The sequence below is a fragment of the Pleurodeles waltl genome, chromosome 3_1 (genome assembly GCF_031143425.1).
Source record: "Pleurodeles waltl isolate 20211129_DDA chromosome 3_1, aPleWal1.hap1.20221129, whole genome shotgun sequence".
NCBI lineage: Eukaryota > Metazoa > Chordata > Amphibia > Caudata > Salamandridae > Pleurodeles > Pleurodeles waltl.
This window is the reverse complement of record NC_090440.1, coordinates 14,017,907-14,032,091: the sequence shown is the minus strand read 5'-3', so window position 1 is coordinate 14,032,091 and position 14,185 is coordinate 14,017,907. Positions and strand designations below refer to the sequence as shown.

The 14,185-nt window shown below is 50.2% G+C and overlaps 1 protein-coding gene across 6 annotated transcripts in view; it reads right to left on the bottom strand.

The window, feature by feature from the left end:
• CKAP5 (cytoskeleton associated protein 5) overlaps positions 1-14,185 on the bottom strand; it is a 627,586-nt gene that overhangs the window by 283,430 nt on the left and 329,971 nt on the right. For all 6 annotated transcript variants that reach the window (XM_069221686.1, XM_069221689.1, XM_069221691.1 and 3 more), the window contains exon 27: positions 2,754-2,854. In XM_069221686.1, coding sequence (XP_069077787.1) covers positions 2,754-2,854 — 101 coding nt within the window. The remainder of the gene's footprint in view (positions 1-2,753; positions 2,855-14,185) is intronic.

The window sequence follows — 14,185 nt, the reverse complement described above, 5'->3', positions numbered from 1 at the left end:
ACTTTTTGTGAAGACCCTGGGGGCGGTCGATACCCTGAAAGGAAAACTTTGAACTGATAATGTTTCTCCACAATTACAAATCTGAGGTACTTTGTCAGAGGCTGCCTCAGTTTATGGTGTACACCTATGGTGTGGCACCCTATACTGAGTCCAGGCAAACCTTAGTGATAAGGTTTAGGTGTCCAGATAGCAGAAGCTCTCTAGGGATAGCTGAGGGGAGCAGCTGAAGCGTATCCATGAGGAATGTAAAGCACTTGCAATACCACAACAGTCAGACAGTAACTCACTCACAAGAAAGAACCACACACACTGCTGTAATAAAGGACCCTTTATTTTTGCAACAACTCTAAACTGACATTGGCATATCTCCCTTTGGAGATATCTACACAAGCAATACGCCAAATTACCATAAGAAAAAGCATAAAAATACACAGGGCCTTAAGGGAGGACCAACCCATACACTAAAAAAGTGGAATGTGAAATAGTGACCCCAAACAAAGTATGTGTGGTAGTTAGCTAGGGACTGGGGGCAGCTAGAAACAGAGGTAAGTACACGAAGTGTTCCCAGCAACCAGGTGTGCAAGGTGTGCAAGGTAGTTTCCCACCTAGTTGTTCCATGGGCTAAAACAGCGGAGGCTGGAGCTTGTGGAATTCAGGACCCTTCCCAGTGGACCCTAATGAAACAAGCAGGGAAGAGGATGGAGAGTGCCCCCACCCCAGGACACCCAGAAGACAGGAGTACCTACACCAGGGGACCCGGATGCAGAGGGGAGAAGGGACTCTCTGAAGACTGGATGCCTCGGATTGTCCAACTGCTCTCATGACCCGTGGACCAGGATGGTGGAACCCAGGGACAGATTTCGGACATGGAGGGCTTGCATACGAAAGGGACAAAGACCAGCACCCTTGGAGGTGCCCATTGGAGCAGGTGTCAACGCCTACCCTCCTGAAGGTAAAGTTTCTGCAAGTTGGTGGAAGTAGTAGTCCAGCTGCAGGGTCAAGTAGCTGTACAAGCTTCCAAGAGTCTCCTACGAGCTGTCCAACAACAGAAGTTGATGGAGCCCCCACAGGCGCTGACATGGAGTCACAAGGAGACCTTACCAGCCCAACAAAGCAGAAGTCCCACGTCGCAGGACAGGGGCTCATCTTCAGCTTACAGAATGCTTGAGGCCATTGCTTCTTGGAGCCTGGAGGAAGAGTCAACAAGCCTTGGCAAGCGCAACAGTCATGGTACACAGGGGTTCCGGTCCAGTGGCTCAAAGTCTCCCAGGTTGGTTAGAAGACCAGGAGGACTCAGGAGGCCACCTGTGTTGTAGGATGTTCAGATGTCTTTGGACAGCAAACCCCCACAAGCCGGTCGATGTTGTCTTGAGGTGCTGGTGGTTGCAGGATAGTGACTCCTTCACTACATGGAGATTCCTTCGTACTTCCTGGTGCAAACAGTCCTTGTGACCCTGGAGGATGCACAGCCTTGGATGTTGCAGAATGCGGCAAAACAATGTTGCAATGGGAGCCTTTCCACCAGAAGCAGACTTGTTTGGTTCCAAAGCAAACCAGCAGTGGTTCCAGAGGCCAGGAGCACAAGTTGTCTTGAGGGGGCTCCTTGCAGAGTCTCTCGATGAACGTGAGGACCCACCCATCAGAGGGGGTTGGGAAGGTCATCTATCTGGCCTAACTAGTCAGATGTTCCCAGGGGCCTCTGCACAGGATGGGGTGGGGGCACAGAGCTGAGCACTGCCCTACACACACACACACACACACACTTGAAGAGCATTTGCTCTACTTTCACCCAGATAATTGCCACTTCAGCCTGCTTGGAGCCAGAGAATAGGGGGCAGGACATTCACACTTCAAAGTCACTGTAAAATATTCTCCCACCTTCCATAACCAGGGCACAAAAATGACAACCTGAGACACCAACTCTTCAGTACCCTTCTGGACCTGTTGACAGCTGGAAATGACTGCTCAGCAGCTACAAGGACAGCTGCTCTAACAGAATAGCTGCCTTGCTGGGCTGACCTGCTTCCCTCTTGCATGGGGAAGAACAGGACTTGCAAATTCATTTTTAACCTAGAAGTGACTCAAAGGCTAGTCTGCTGGCCTACTGATCTGAGCTGCAGGGACATAAGACTCCCCAACCAGCTCCTGGACCCAGCTGCAGTGCGCTCCTGACCAACACCCGCCCCAACTGTGACCCAGTCCAACAATCAGAAAGCCTCAGTTGGTGCTTTCTGGAGATATTTGAAACTATTTTTAAAAATTCATAACTCCGGTTCTACTTACTGGATGTTGGTTGTTTTGCTCTTGTTTAATTTATTAAATTAGGGTCTACTTTTATACCATGGTGTGGGATCTCTGTGTGGTGTAACTGCTCTGTGCCAAGCTGGTGGGGGGGTGGGGTGGGGTGGGGGGTTAATTAGGAGGTGAGCACGGGTTAAATAAGGAGGTTTTGCTTGGGTCTTACCCTGACTAGGAATGTGGTTGCTGTTTGCCCAGGCTTAACATCCCAGTCACCTAGTAACCCAAATTCCACTAGCACCTGTATCAGAAACATGGATTATGCTGCAGCCAACTAACCGTCTTAACTGACCAAGTCACAGCACCGATAACAAGTTGAAGTCCTGCACTGCAGAACTATCTAAGAGTCTGCTTCACAATATTATGTTAGGGAACAAAGGGGCAACACCTTCAAATCTTAGCCATTGCAAACAGTGAGAGACTGACAAACCGTACATGGTTAATAAGCGCTGTACCTTATTTTTAGCCGGTCCTCCAGCTTTGGTCTTCTTGGCGTCTGGCTTGGCCTCCACGGAGCTGCTCCCGTAGTCCTCCGAAGGTGCTGGCGGGCCAGGAGCTGATTTACAAATATCCCGCAGAAAGCATGAGTTGCAGGAGTACAGCACTACTTACAATTCATAAAAACACTACCACTAACCCCAGCGCCCACCGGGTCTCCATAGCACAGTACAAGCAAAGTGTTGGTATTTCCAGATCCTTTCATGGGCAAGGAAAACTATTCCTGAAACGTCTCCCCCCTTCATGTGTTATTTGCAGGCGTCAAACAAGATATGGAAAAGTTAACAGTAGAATCTAGGAGAACAAACGTGACAACAACATGCAGACTGCACCCATGACACGTTCCGCCTAATTTTACTTTTCACGATAAAACCAGAGGAGAGACCGGCAACAAAGAACACATCCAGAAAACATTGAACATACCATAATCACACTCAACAGCAGCTAGACTGGCAACCACGCGGTATACATGATAATTGTTTTTTACCAAAAGCAAACAGGTTATTCTAGTGACTACTACTAATACAGGATTTTTGAGGATAAACCTTAAATTCTTCGTTTTCAGATAAAAACATGAAACTTGACAGAAGGAAAAACTACCTACATCTAACAATTGTGTACCTTGAAGCTGTGGCAATGTTGCAGGTAAGTGAATTGTTCCTGGATTCACATGTTGTGCATAATCAGTTATCAGTATGGACTGTTTGAAGGAGATTGGTATTGAGAATTTATGGTTGCAAAAAATAAATAAATAAAATAAATAAAAAAACACTTGTAAAAATTCACGGCGCAGATTTTATGACAAAAGGCAGCACTGTGAATTGGTAGTATTCCTTGTCTAGCATGAATCATTTATATTTTGTGTGGCCTTTAGTCATGGGGATATGTAGGTACGCATGTTTTAGGTCTAGGATAGCCATGTAATCTCCCTCCTGCAGTATTGCTATTAGCTCTAGTAAGTTTGTCATTTTGAAGCATGTTCGTTTGAATTGGTTTATGAACCCGAGGTCTAGGATTGGCCTTCGGGTTAGATCTTGTTCTGGCACTAGGAAAAATGGGGAATAGTTCCCTGTACCCCTCTCTTGTGTTGGGAACGGTTCTGTAGCTCCTTTCAGGAGTAGTTTTTTCACCTCTGTTCCGAGTTGACTTAGTTCTTTCCACTAAAGAACCTTGCCCTTGGAGTTGCTTGTTCAGTTCTATGCAGTATCTATGGATTCTGATGAGGTTCAGAACCCATTGGTCTGTGGTGATGTTTTTCCCCAAAGGAGGTACCCTTTCAATCAATCAGGGGGATCTGTAAAGCGCACTAGTCACCCGTGACAGTCTCAAGGCGCCGGGGAGGGGGAAAGAGTGCTGCTTGAGAAGTTTCCTGAAGGTAAAGAGGTCTTTGGTCTGGCGCAGGTGGGTGGGGAAGTGTGTTCCACATTTTGGCGATGAGGTGCAAGAATGATCTACCGCTGGTTTTAGTTCTGCAGACGTGTGGGTCAGCGGAGCTTCCAGGTCGGGGTGTAGGAGTCTGTTGAGGTATTCTGGTCCGGTGTCGTGCAGTGCTTTGTTAGCAGGGGTGAGGAGTTTGAAGGTGATTCTCTTGCTGACTGGGAGCCAGTGTAGGTTTTTCAGGTGGTCTGATGTGGCAGTGGATGTCCAGGATGAGGCGTGCGGAGGTGTTCAGGATGCATTGCAGCCTCTTCTGAAGTTTGGCCGTGGTTCCTGCATAGAGGGCATTGCCATAGTCCAGTTTGCCTCTTACGAGGGCTTGGGTGACTGTTGTAGATCTTTCGTAGCATGCAGAGGGTGTTGAAGCAGGAGGAGGAGATTGCGTTGACTTACTGGGTCATGGATAGTGAGGGGTCCAGGATGAATCCTAGGTTGTGTGCGTGGTCGCTGGGAGTCTGAGCGGTTCCGAGAGTGGCAGGCCACCAGGAGTCATCCCATGCAGAGGGGGTGGAGCCGAAGATGAGGACTTCCGTCTTGACGGAATTGAGTTTGAGGCAGCTGCTCTTCATCCATTCGGGGATGGCCTTCATTCCTTTTTGGAGGTAGGTCTTGGCGGAGTCCTTGGTGAGGGACAAGATCAGTTGGGTGCCGTCCGCATATGAGATGATGTTAAGGTTGTGGGATCGGACGATGTTAGCGAGTTGGGCTATGTAGACGAAGAAGGTCAGGTTGAGGGACGAACCCTGGGGTTCGCCGCAGATTTCAGTGGCCTCCGAGCGGAATGGTGGGGGTCAGGGCTGGAGAAGGCGGACTAGGGTTCTGCCGGTGAGAAAGGAGGTGACCCAATCCAGGGCTCTGTCGTGGATTCCAGCATTGCTGAGGCATGGGTGTAGGATGTGGGGGCAGACTGTTGAACGCGGACGAGAGGTTCAGGAGGAGGGCTGCGGTTTCACCGTTGTCCAGTATGGTTCTGATGTAGTCTGTGGCAGCGATGAGGGCGGTTTCGGTGCTGTGGTTGCTGCGGAATCCAGATTGGGAAGGGTCCATGATGCGGTTCTCCTCTAGTAAGCGGGTTAGTTGTCTGTTGATGGCCTTCTGAATTACTTTTGCCGGGAAGGGGAGCAGTGTAAGGAAATGCCTCCTTGGCATGGTTACCCCCTGACTTTTTGCCTTTGCTGATGCTATGTTTTGAATTGAAAGTGTGCTGAGGCCTGCTAACCGGGCCCCAGCACCAGTGTTCTTTCCCTAACCTGTACTTTTGTATCCACAATTGGCACACCCTGGCATCCAGATAAGTCCCTTGTAACTGGTACCCCTGGTACCAAGGGCCCTGATGCCAAGGAAGGTCTCTAAGGGCTGCAGCATGTCTTATGCCACCCTGGAGACCCCTCACTCAGCACAGACACTGCTTGCCAGCTTGTGTGTGCTGGTGAGAACAAAACGAGTAAGTCGACATGGCACTCCCCTCAGGGTGCCATGCCAGCCTCTCACTGCCTATGCAGGTATAGATAAAGTCACCCCTCTAGTAGGCCTTACAGCCCTAAGGCAGGGTGCACTATACCATAGGTGAGGGCACCAGTGCATGAGCACTGTGCCCCTACAGTGTCTAAGCAAAACCTTAGACATTGTAAGTGCAGGGTAGCCATAAGAGTATATGGTCTGGGAGTCTGTTTTACACGAACTCCACAGCACCATAATGGCTACACTGAAAACTGGGAAGTTTGGTATCAAACTTCTCAGCACAATAAATGCACACTGATGCCAGTGTACATTTTATTGTAAAATACACCCCAGAGGGCACCTTAGAGGTGCCCCCTGAAACCTTAACCAACTATCTGTGTAGGCTGACTGGTTCCAGCAGCCTGCCACACTAGACATGTTGCTGGCCCCATGGGGAGAGTGCCTTTGTCACTCTGAGGCCAGTAACAAAGCCTGCACTGGGTGGAGATGCTAACACCTCCCCCAGGCAGGAGCTGTCACACCTGGCGGTGAGCCTCAAAGGCTCACCCCTTTGTGCCAGCACCGCAGGACACTCCAGCTAGTGGAGTTGCCCGCCCCCTCCGGCCCCGGCCCCCACTTTTGGCGGCACGGCCGGAGAAAATAATGAGAAAAACAAGGAGGAGTCACTGGCCAGTCAGGACAGCCCCTAAGGTGTCCTGAGCTGAAGTGACTCCAACTTTTAGAAATCCTCCATCTTGCAGATGGAGGATTCCCCCAATAGGATTAGGGATGTGACCCCCTCCCCTTGGGAGGAGTCACAAAGAGGGTGTACCCACCCTCAGGGCTAGTAGCCATTGGCTACTAACCCCCCAGACCTAAACACGCCCTTAAATTTAGTATTTAAGGGCTCCCCTGAACCTAAGAATTGATTCCTGCAACTTACCTGAAGAAGACTGCTGAGCTGAAAAACCCCTGCAGAGGAAGAACAGAAGACACCAACTGCTTTGGCCCCAGTCCTACCGGCCTGTCTCCTGCCTTCCAAAGAAACCTGCTCCAGCGAGCTTTCCAAGGAACCAGCGACCTCTGAATCCTCCGAGGACTGCCCGACTTCGAGAAAGACAAGAAACTCCCGAGGACAGCGGCCCTGCTCCAAAAGAACTGCAACTTTGTTTCAAGTAGCAGATTTAAAGACCCCTGCAACTCCCCGCAAGAAGCGTGAGACTTGCAACACTGCACCCGGCGACCCCGACTCGACTGGTGGAGAAACAACGCTTCAGGGAGGACCCTCCGGCGACTCTACGACTGTGCGTAACCAAAGTTGTCCCCCCTGAGCCCCCACAGCGACGCCTGCAGAGGGAATCCCCAGGCTCCCCCTGACCGCGACTGTCTGAAGTCCATTTCACGACGGCTGGAAAAGACCCTGCACCCGCAGCCCCCAGCACCTAAAGGAACGGAACTTCTGTGCAGGAGCGACCCCCAGGAGGCCCTCTCCCTTGCCCAGGTGGTGGCTACCCCGAGGAGCCCCCCCCCCTTGCCTGCCTGCGACGCTGAAGAGATCCCTTGATCTCTCATTGAACCTCATTGAAAACCCGACGCGTGTTTTCACACTGCACCCGGCCGCCCCCGCGCTGCTGAGGGTGTACTTTTTGTGCTGACTTGTGTCCCCCCCGGTGCCCTACAAAACCCCCTGGTCTGCCCTCCGAAGACGCGGGTACTTACCTGCTGGCAGACTAGAACCGGGGCACCCCTTCTCTCCACTGAAGCCTATGTGTTTTGGGCACCTCTTTGACCTTTGCACCTGACCGGCCCTGAGCTGCTGGTGTGATAACTTTGGGGTTGCTCTGAACCCCCCAACGGTGGGCTAGCTTGGACCCAAACCTGAGACTTCTAAGTGATTTACTTACCTGACAAAACTAACAAAAACTTACCTCCCCCAGGAACTGTGAAAATTGCACTGTGTCCACTTTTAAAACAGCTTATTGTGTTTTATGTAAAAAGTATACATGCTAATGAAATGATTCAAAGTTCCTAAAGTACTTACCTGCAATACCTTTCAAATGAGATATTACATGTAGAATTTGAACCTGTGGTTCTTAAAATAAACTAAGAAAAGATATTTTTCTATAACAAAACCTATTGGCTGGATTTGTCTGAGTGTGTGTTCCTCATTTATTGCCTGTGTGTATGTACAACAAATGCTTAACACTACTCCTTGGATAAGCCTACTGCTCGACCACACTACCACAAAATAGAGCATTAGTATTATCTCTTTTTGCCACTATCTTACCTCTAAGGGGAACCCTTGGACTCTGTGCATGCTATTCCTTACTTTGAAATAGCACATACAGAGCCAACTTCCTACAAGCAGGGTGACAGGCCGGAAGTTCTTGAGATCCTTTAGGTCCGCCTTGGGTTTTTTTGAGAAGGGCGTTGATCTCTGTGTGTTTCCAGCTCTCCGGGAAAGTGGCGGACTCCAAAGTTGTGGTGCAATGACTGAGCTTGCTTTGTTGAGGATGTGGTGAGGGCAGGTGTCAGATGGAGAGCCGGAGTGGATGGTGTTTATGATTTCAATGGTGTCGTTGATGGGGATCCAGGAGAGCAGGAGGTTGGTTGGAGATGCATCTGTGGTGTTGGTGGTTGCGGCGGGGGGGGGGGGGGGGTTTGAAAAGAAGATCCCTGCTGTTGGCCTTGTTGCTGCCCTGTATTGAAGGATGTTCTGCCTGTGGGTCTTCTACTGGGTTGCCCTTTTAATGCACGTCTCTGAATTGCAAAGCGCTCTTGCTGTCTCGTCATCCTTTATTTGTTGCAGGGTGTCATCCACTGCTTGTTCGATTAGGGCTCCCCAGTGAAGGGCAGGTTTATCACTGATACCTGTACCTCAGGCTTGAATCCTGATACCCTGAGCCAGGTGTCTCCTTAGGGTGGTGCCTGGACACATCTATTTACTGGCTGTATGTGCTGCACACAGTGCAGACTTTAGGCATGTATTTTCAATGACCTTTCCATCCTGAATGATCGCCTTGGCTCTTTTTATAATCCCCACGGAGGTGTTGCATAAGGTCTTAGATTTCCTGCCTTTGTAGGTGTCCGTAAAGGTTCATAAGGGCTGGCAAGATTCCATCAGAACTCCTCTGCTACCTCTACCTCGACTTCTACTTCTGGCTACTGGAACTGCCATTGAACCGTCCAGGAACCAATAATCTGCATCTATGGGAACTCTTCTTGCAACATTGATTCCACAGCTCTTTCCAGCTTCTGCAACATTTCCTCGGCTGTGCATCCTGTGAGGGCGGCAAGTCTTTAGTCTGCACAAGAAGGAAGAAGGAATCTCCCTTGGAGGGGAGTAAAGGAGTCACTCTCCTGCATCCGCAGGCAACTACTACAACAGCGGCCAGCTGCGTGGATCTCCTCATCCTGAGCTGGGTGGAGCCTGCATCACAGGTGGTGGTCTGGAGTAGTCCTCTTGGTCCTCTGTCAGCTGTCCAACTTTGGTAGAGGTTAGCCCTTGCTTCCCACGCAGGACAGTACACCTGTGCACCTCATCTCTTGCAGCTGCCAAGGCTTGTTTGCATCTCCTCTAAGGGATCTTTAGGCTACGTGCAGTTCCAGCCCCCAGCACTCCTTCCTGCGACGCACAGCCCTCTTTGTGGTTCTCCTGAGGCATGGGACCCTTTTGTGTGCTGCATGGGCTTCTTCTGTGACTTATGTTTAACCGTCCTGTGGGTGCTGCCTTTGCTCCTGTGGGTTCTGTATTGCTGAGGCTCCCCACTGACTCCCCCTCCTGGGTGGAGTCCCCCTTGGGCCTTGCTGGTCCCCGGCAGCACGACTTTCCATCAAACAAGATACTTGCCTTTGCCAAGGCTTGTTGGTGGAATTCCTTGACCGACATCCGTCTGCAATCTGCCTTCCAGCGTGGGACATCTTCTGCATCCCGAAGGAACTGTTCTCCAGCTCCAGGGCTGCAGTGCTGACCTGATCATCACCGTCGACCAACTCCTACTCCTGGACTCCATGACTTTTGGACTTGGTCCCCTCTCTCCACAGGTCTTCTCCAGGAAGAGACTGCTAGTTTCTTGTAGTCTTGTCGTCTTTTCCTTCCTTTTGGGTGGTTCGGGGAAATTCCAGGGATTTACTCCAGCTTTCCTGGTTGCTGGGAGGTACTGTGTTACTTAACTCTGATTTTCCAGTACTCCCAGCTCCTCTCTTCACATTCCACTTAGGTGGGAGTCCTGTGTTCGCATGCCATTTTGTTTTAGTATACGGTTTGTATGGTTTGGTCTAATGGCATCTGCACTGTTTTCTAAGCTTTTCTATGCCTATTGCTGTTAACTAGTGTATATATTAGTGTATTACTTAACTCCTATCTGCCCTTCTAGTACTTTGTGGTATTGTGTGACCAAAAATAAAGTACCTTTATTTTGTAACACTGAGTGTTTTCTTTCATGTGTGTAAGCGCTGCGTGAGAAAGTAGCCTCTTTCGAACATGGTGTTTTACTGTGTCACTGGGATCCTGCTAGCCAGGACCCCAGTGCTCAGTAGTCTGTGACCTATATGTGTTCCCTGTGTGGTGCCTAACTGTCTCACTGAGGCTCTGTGTAAGGAAATGCCTCCTTGGCATGGTTACCCCCTGACTTTTTGCCTTTGCTGATGCTATGTTTTGAATTGAAAGTGTGCTGAGGCCTGCTAACCAGGCCCCAGCACCAGTGTTCTTTCCCTAACCTGTACTTTTGATTCCACAATTGGCACACCCTGGCATCCAGGTAAGTCCCTTGTAACTGGTACCCCTGGTACCAAGGGCCCTGATGCCAGGGAAGGTCTCGAAGGGCTGCAGCATAACTTATGCCACCCTGGGGACCCCTCACTCAGCACAGAAACACTGCTTGCCAGTATCAAACTTCTCAGCACAATAAATGCACACTGATGCCAGTGTACATTTTATTGTAACATTCCCCAGAGGGCACCTTAGAGGTGCCCCCTGAAACCTTAACCAACTACCCCGTGTAGGTAGACTGGTTTTAGCAGCCTGCCACACTCGAGACATGTTGCTGGCCACATGGGGAGAGTGCCTTTGTCACTCTGTGGCTAGTAACAAAGCCTGCACTGGGTGGAGATTCTATCACCTCCCCCAGGCAGGAGCTGTAACACCTAGCGGTGAGCCTCAAAGGCTCACCCCTTTTGTTCCAGCACCACAGGGAACTCCAGCTAGTGGAGTTGCCCCCCCCCCCACCCGGCCATACTTTTCGCGGCAAGGCCGGAGGAGATAATGAGAAAAACAAGGAGGAGTCACTGGCCAGTCAGGACAGCCCCTAAGGTGTCCTGAGCTGAGGTGACTGACTTTTAGAAATCCTCCATCTTGCAGATGGAGGATTCCCCCAATAGGATTAGGGATGTGCCCCCCTCCCCTCAGGGAGGAGGCACAAAGAGGGTGTACCCACCCTCAGGGCTAGTAGCCATTGGCTACTAACCCCCCAGACCTAAATATGCCCTTAACTTTAGTATTTAAGGGCTCCCCAGAACCTAGGAACTCAGATTCCTGCAACCTAAGAAGAGGACTGCTAAGCTGAAAAACCCTGCAGAGAACACGGAGAGACCAACTGCTTTGGCCCCAGCTCTACCGGCCTGTCTCCCCACTTCTAAAGACACTGCTCCAGCAACGCTTTCCACAGGGACCAGCGACCTCTGAAGCCTCAGAGGACTGCCCGGCATCTAGAAGGACTAAGAACTCCAGAGGACAGCGTCTCTGTTCACCAAAGACTGCAACAAAGAAGCAACTTTCAAACAACTTGCGTTTCCCGCCAGAAGCGTGAGACTTGGCACTCTGCACCCGACGCCCCCGGCTCGACTTGTGGAGGACTCCCCGGCGACTGCAAGACCGTGAGTAGCCAGAGTTGCCCCCCGCCCCCGAGCCCTCACAGCAACGCCTGCAGAGGGAATCCCGAGGCTCCCCTGACCGCGACTGCCTGCTTCTAAGATCTGACGCCTGGTAAAGAGACTGCACCCGCAGCCCCCAGGACCTGAAGGATGAGAACTCCAGTGCAGGAGTGACCCCCAGGAGGCCCAATTCCTTGCCCAGGTGGTGGCTACCCCGAGAAGCCCCCTCCCTTGCCTGCATCGCTGTAGAGACCCCTTGGTCTCCCATTGAAACCTACTGAAAACCCGACGCTTGTTTGCACACTGCACCCGGCTGCCCCCGTGCCGCTGAGGGTGTACTTTCTGTGTGGACTTGTGTCCCCCCCCCCCCCCCCGGTGCCCTACAAAACCCCCCTGGTCTGCCCTCCGACGACGCGGGTACTTACCTGCTGGCAGACTGGAACCTGGGCACCCCCTTCTCCATTGAAGCCTATGCGTTTTGGGCACCACTTTGACCTCTGCACCTGACCGGCACTGAGCTGCTGGTGTGGTAACTTTGGGGTTGCTCTGAACCCCCAACGGTGGGCTACCTTGGACCCAAACTTGAGCCCCGTAGGTGGTTTACTTGCGTGCAAAAACTCTTACTCCCCCTGGGAACTGTGAAAATTGCACTGTCTAGTTTTAAAATAGCTATAGGTGATTTATGTGAAAACTGTATATGCTATTTTGCTAATTCAAAGTTCCTAAAGTACCTACCCGCAATACCTTTCATTTGAAGTATTACATGTAAATCTTGAACCTGTGGGTCTTAAAATAAACTAATATATTTTTCTATACAAAAACCTATTGGCCTGGAATTGTCAGAGTGTGTGTTCCTCATTTATTGCCTGTGTATGTACAACAAATGCTTAACACTACTCCTTTGATAAGCCTACTGCTCGACCACACTACCACAAAATAGAGCATTAGCATTATCTTTTTGCCACTATCTTACCTCTAAGGGGAACCCTTGGACTCTGTGCATACTATTCCTTACTTTGAAATAGTACATACAGAGCCAACTTCCTACACCTGTGCACCGTGTCTTCTTCATCTCCTGAGACCTCTGTGCACTACTTGCAAAATTCCTTTGTGCACAGTCTGGCACAGGTCCCCAGCACTCTATCCTGTGACGCTAAACTCGCAGAGTTGGTCTCCGGCGGCACGAGACCTTCCTGTGTAGTGTATTTTGCACCTCCTTTGTCCCCGGAGTCCTGTGGGTGATATCTGGTGCTCAAGGCTTGTTGGAGGAATCCAGCGCCAAAACTCGCCTGCATCCACCTTCACGACGTGTGACATCCTTTGCATCAGGCAAGAACACGCTGGCATCTTCGAGTGCATTTCTGCAGTCTTGGTCCAACTGGGGACTCTTCTTCTGCACCTTCTTCTGGGTTGGCAGGGCTCCTGTCCTTCCTGGAACTTCTTTTGACTTCTGGACTTGGTTACCTTCTTTTGCAGGTCTTCAGTTCCAGGAATCCACTGGGTTTGCAGACTTGGTTGGTTCTTGCAATAATTCCAATCACAAGCTGTAGGAAACTTGCAGTACTTAACTCCTGCTTTTCTGGGCTCTGAGGTGGGGTAATTTACTTACCTTTACTGTATTCTTACTCTCCCAGCGATTCTGCATACGCTACACTTGTCTAGGGGGGGTGAATTAGAGATTCGCATTCCACTTTTAGTATATGGTTTTATCTCCCATTGCATTCGATAGCATTTCCTATTGTTTTCACTATCCTATGTCCAATTACCTTATTTTGGTGCCTAGTGTATATATTGTGCATAATACATGCATAAGGAGTATTGCCTATAAAGGTATTTTTGGTACTGTGTCTCCCCAAATAAATCCCTTTATTTTTGGTAACACTGAGTATTGTCTTTACTTGTGTGAAAGTACTGAGTAACTATAAGTGGTATTGCATGAGATTCAAATGTATCCTAGTTCAGCCTAAGCTGCTCTGCTATAACTACCTCTAGCAGGCTAAGCTACTAGAACGCTACTACTTCATTAATAAGGGCTAACTGGACCTGGTGTAAGTATCAAAGGCACCCACTACAAACCAGGCCAGCCTCCTACACTGTAGGACTAGAGTGGTATTGCATGAGCTTTGCATGTCTCCTAGGTAAGCCTTGGCTGCTCATCCACAGCTACCTCCAGAGCCTGGCTTCTAGGCACTGCCTACACTACACTAATGAGGGATAACTGGACATGGTATAAGGTGTAAGTACCTTAGGCACCCACCACACACCAGGCCAGCCTCCTACAATCTACCTTCAATGAAGATCAGAGAACCACAGACCTGTTAAAAAAGAAACCAACTTTACAGAAAAAAAACCTCTGCCCTGAGGAACCACAAAACTGCACCCAGACCCACCTCTGCACCCAAAGGCTGAGTCCAAGTGGCCCACCAGTCTTGCGTAGGTTGTCCAGCGATCCTGAGCCAGAGACCACTGTGATCTGATCCCTGCTGGAATATGCCTTGAAGCCTGCAGCCTCAATCCAAAGACTCCCCCAGACCGCGACCGCCTGGTAAGCTGTTTTCAGATGTCAAAGGACACACCAGCACCTGGAGCCCCTGCACCTTGGGAAGCTGGACTGATGGTTTCAGAGTCCTTCAACGTCCGA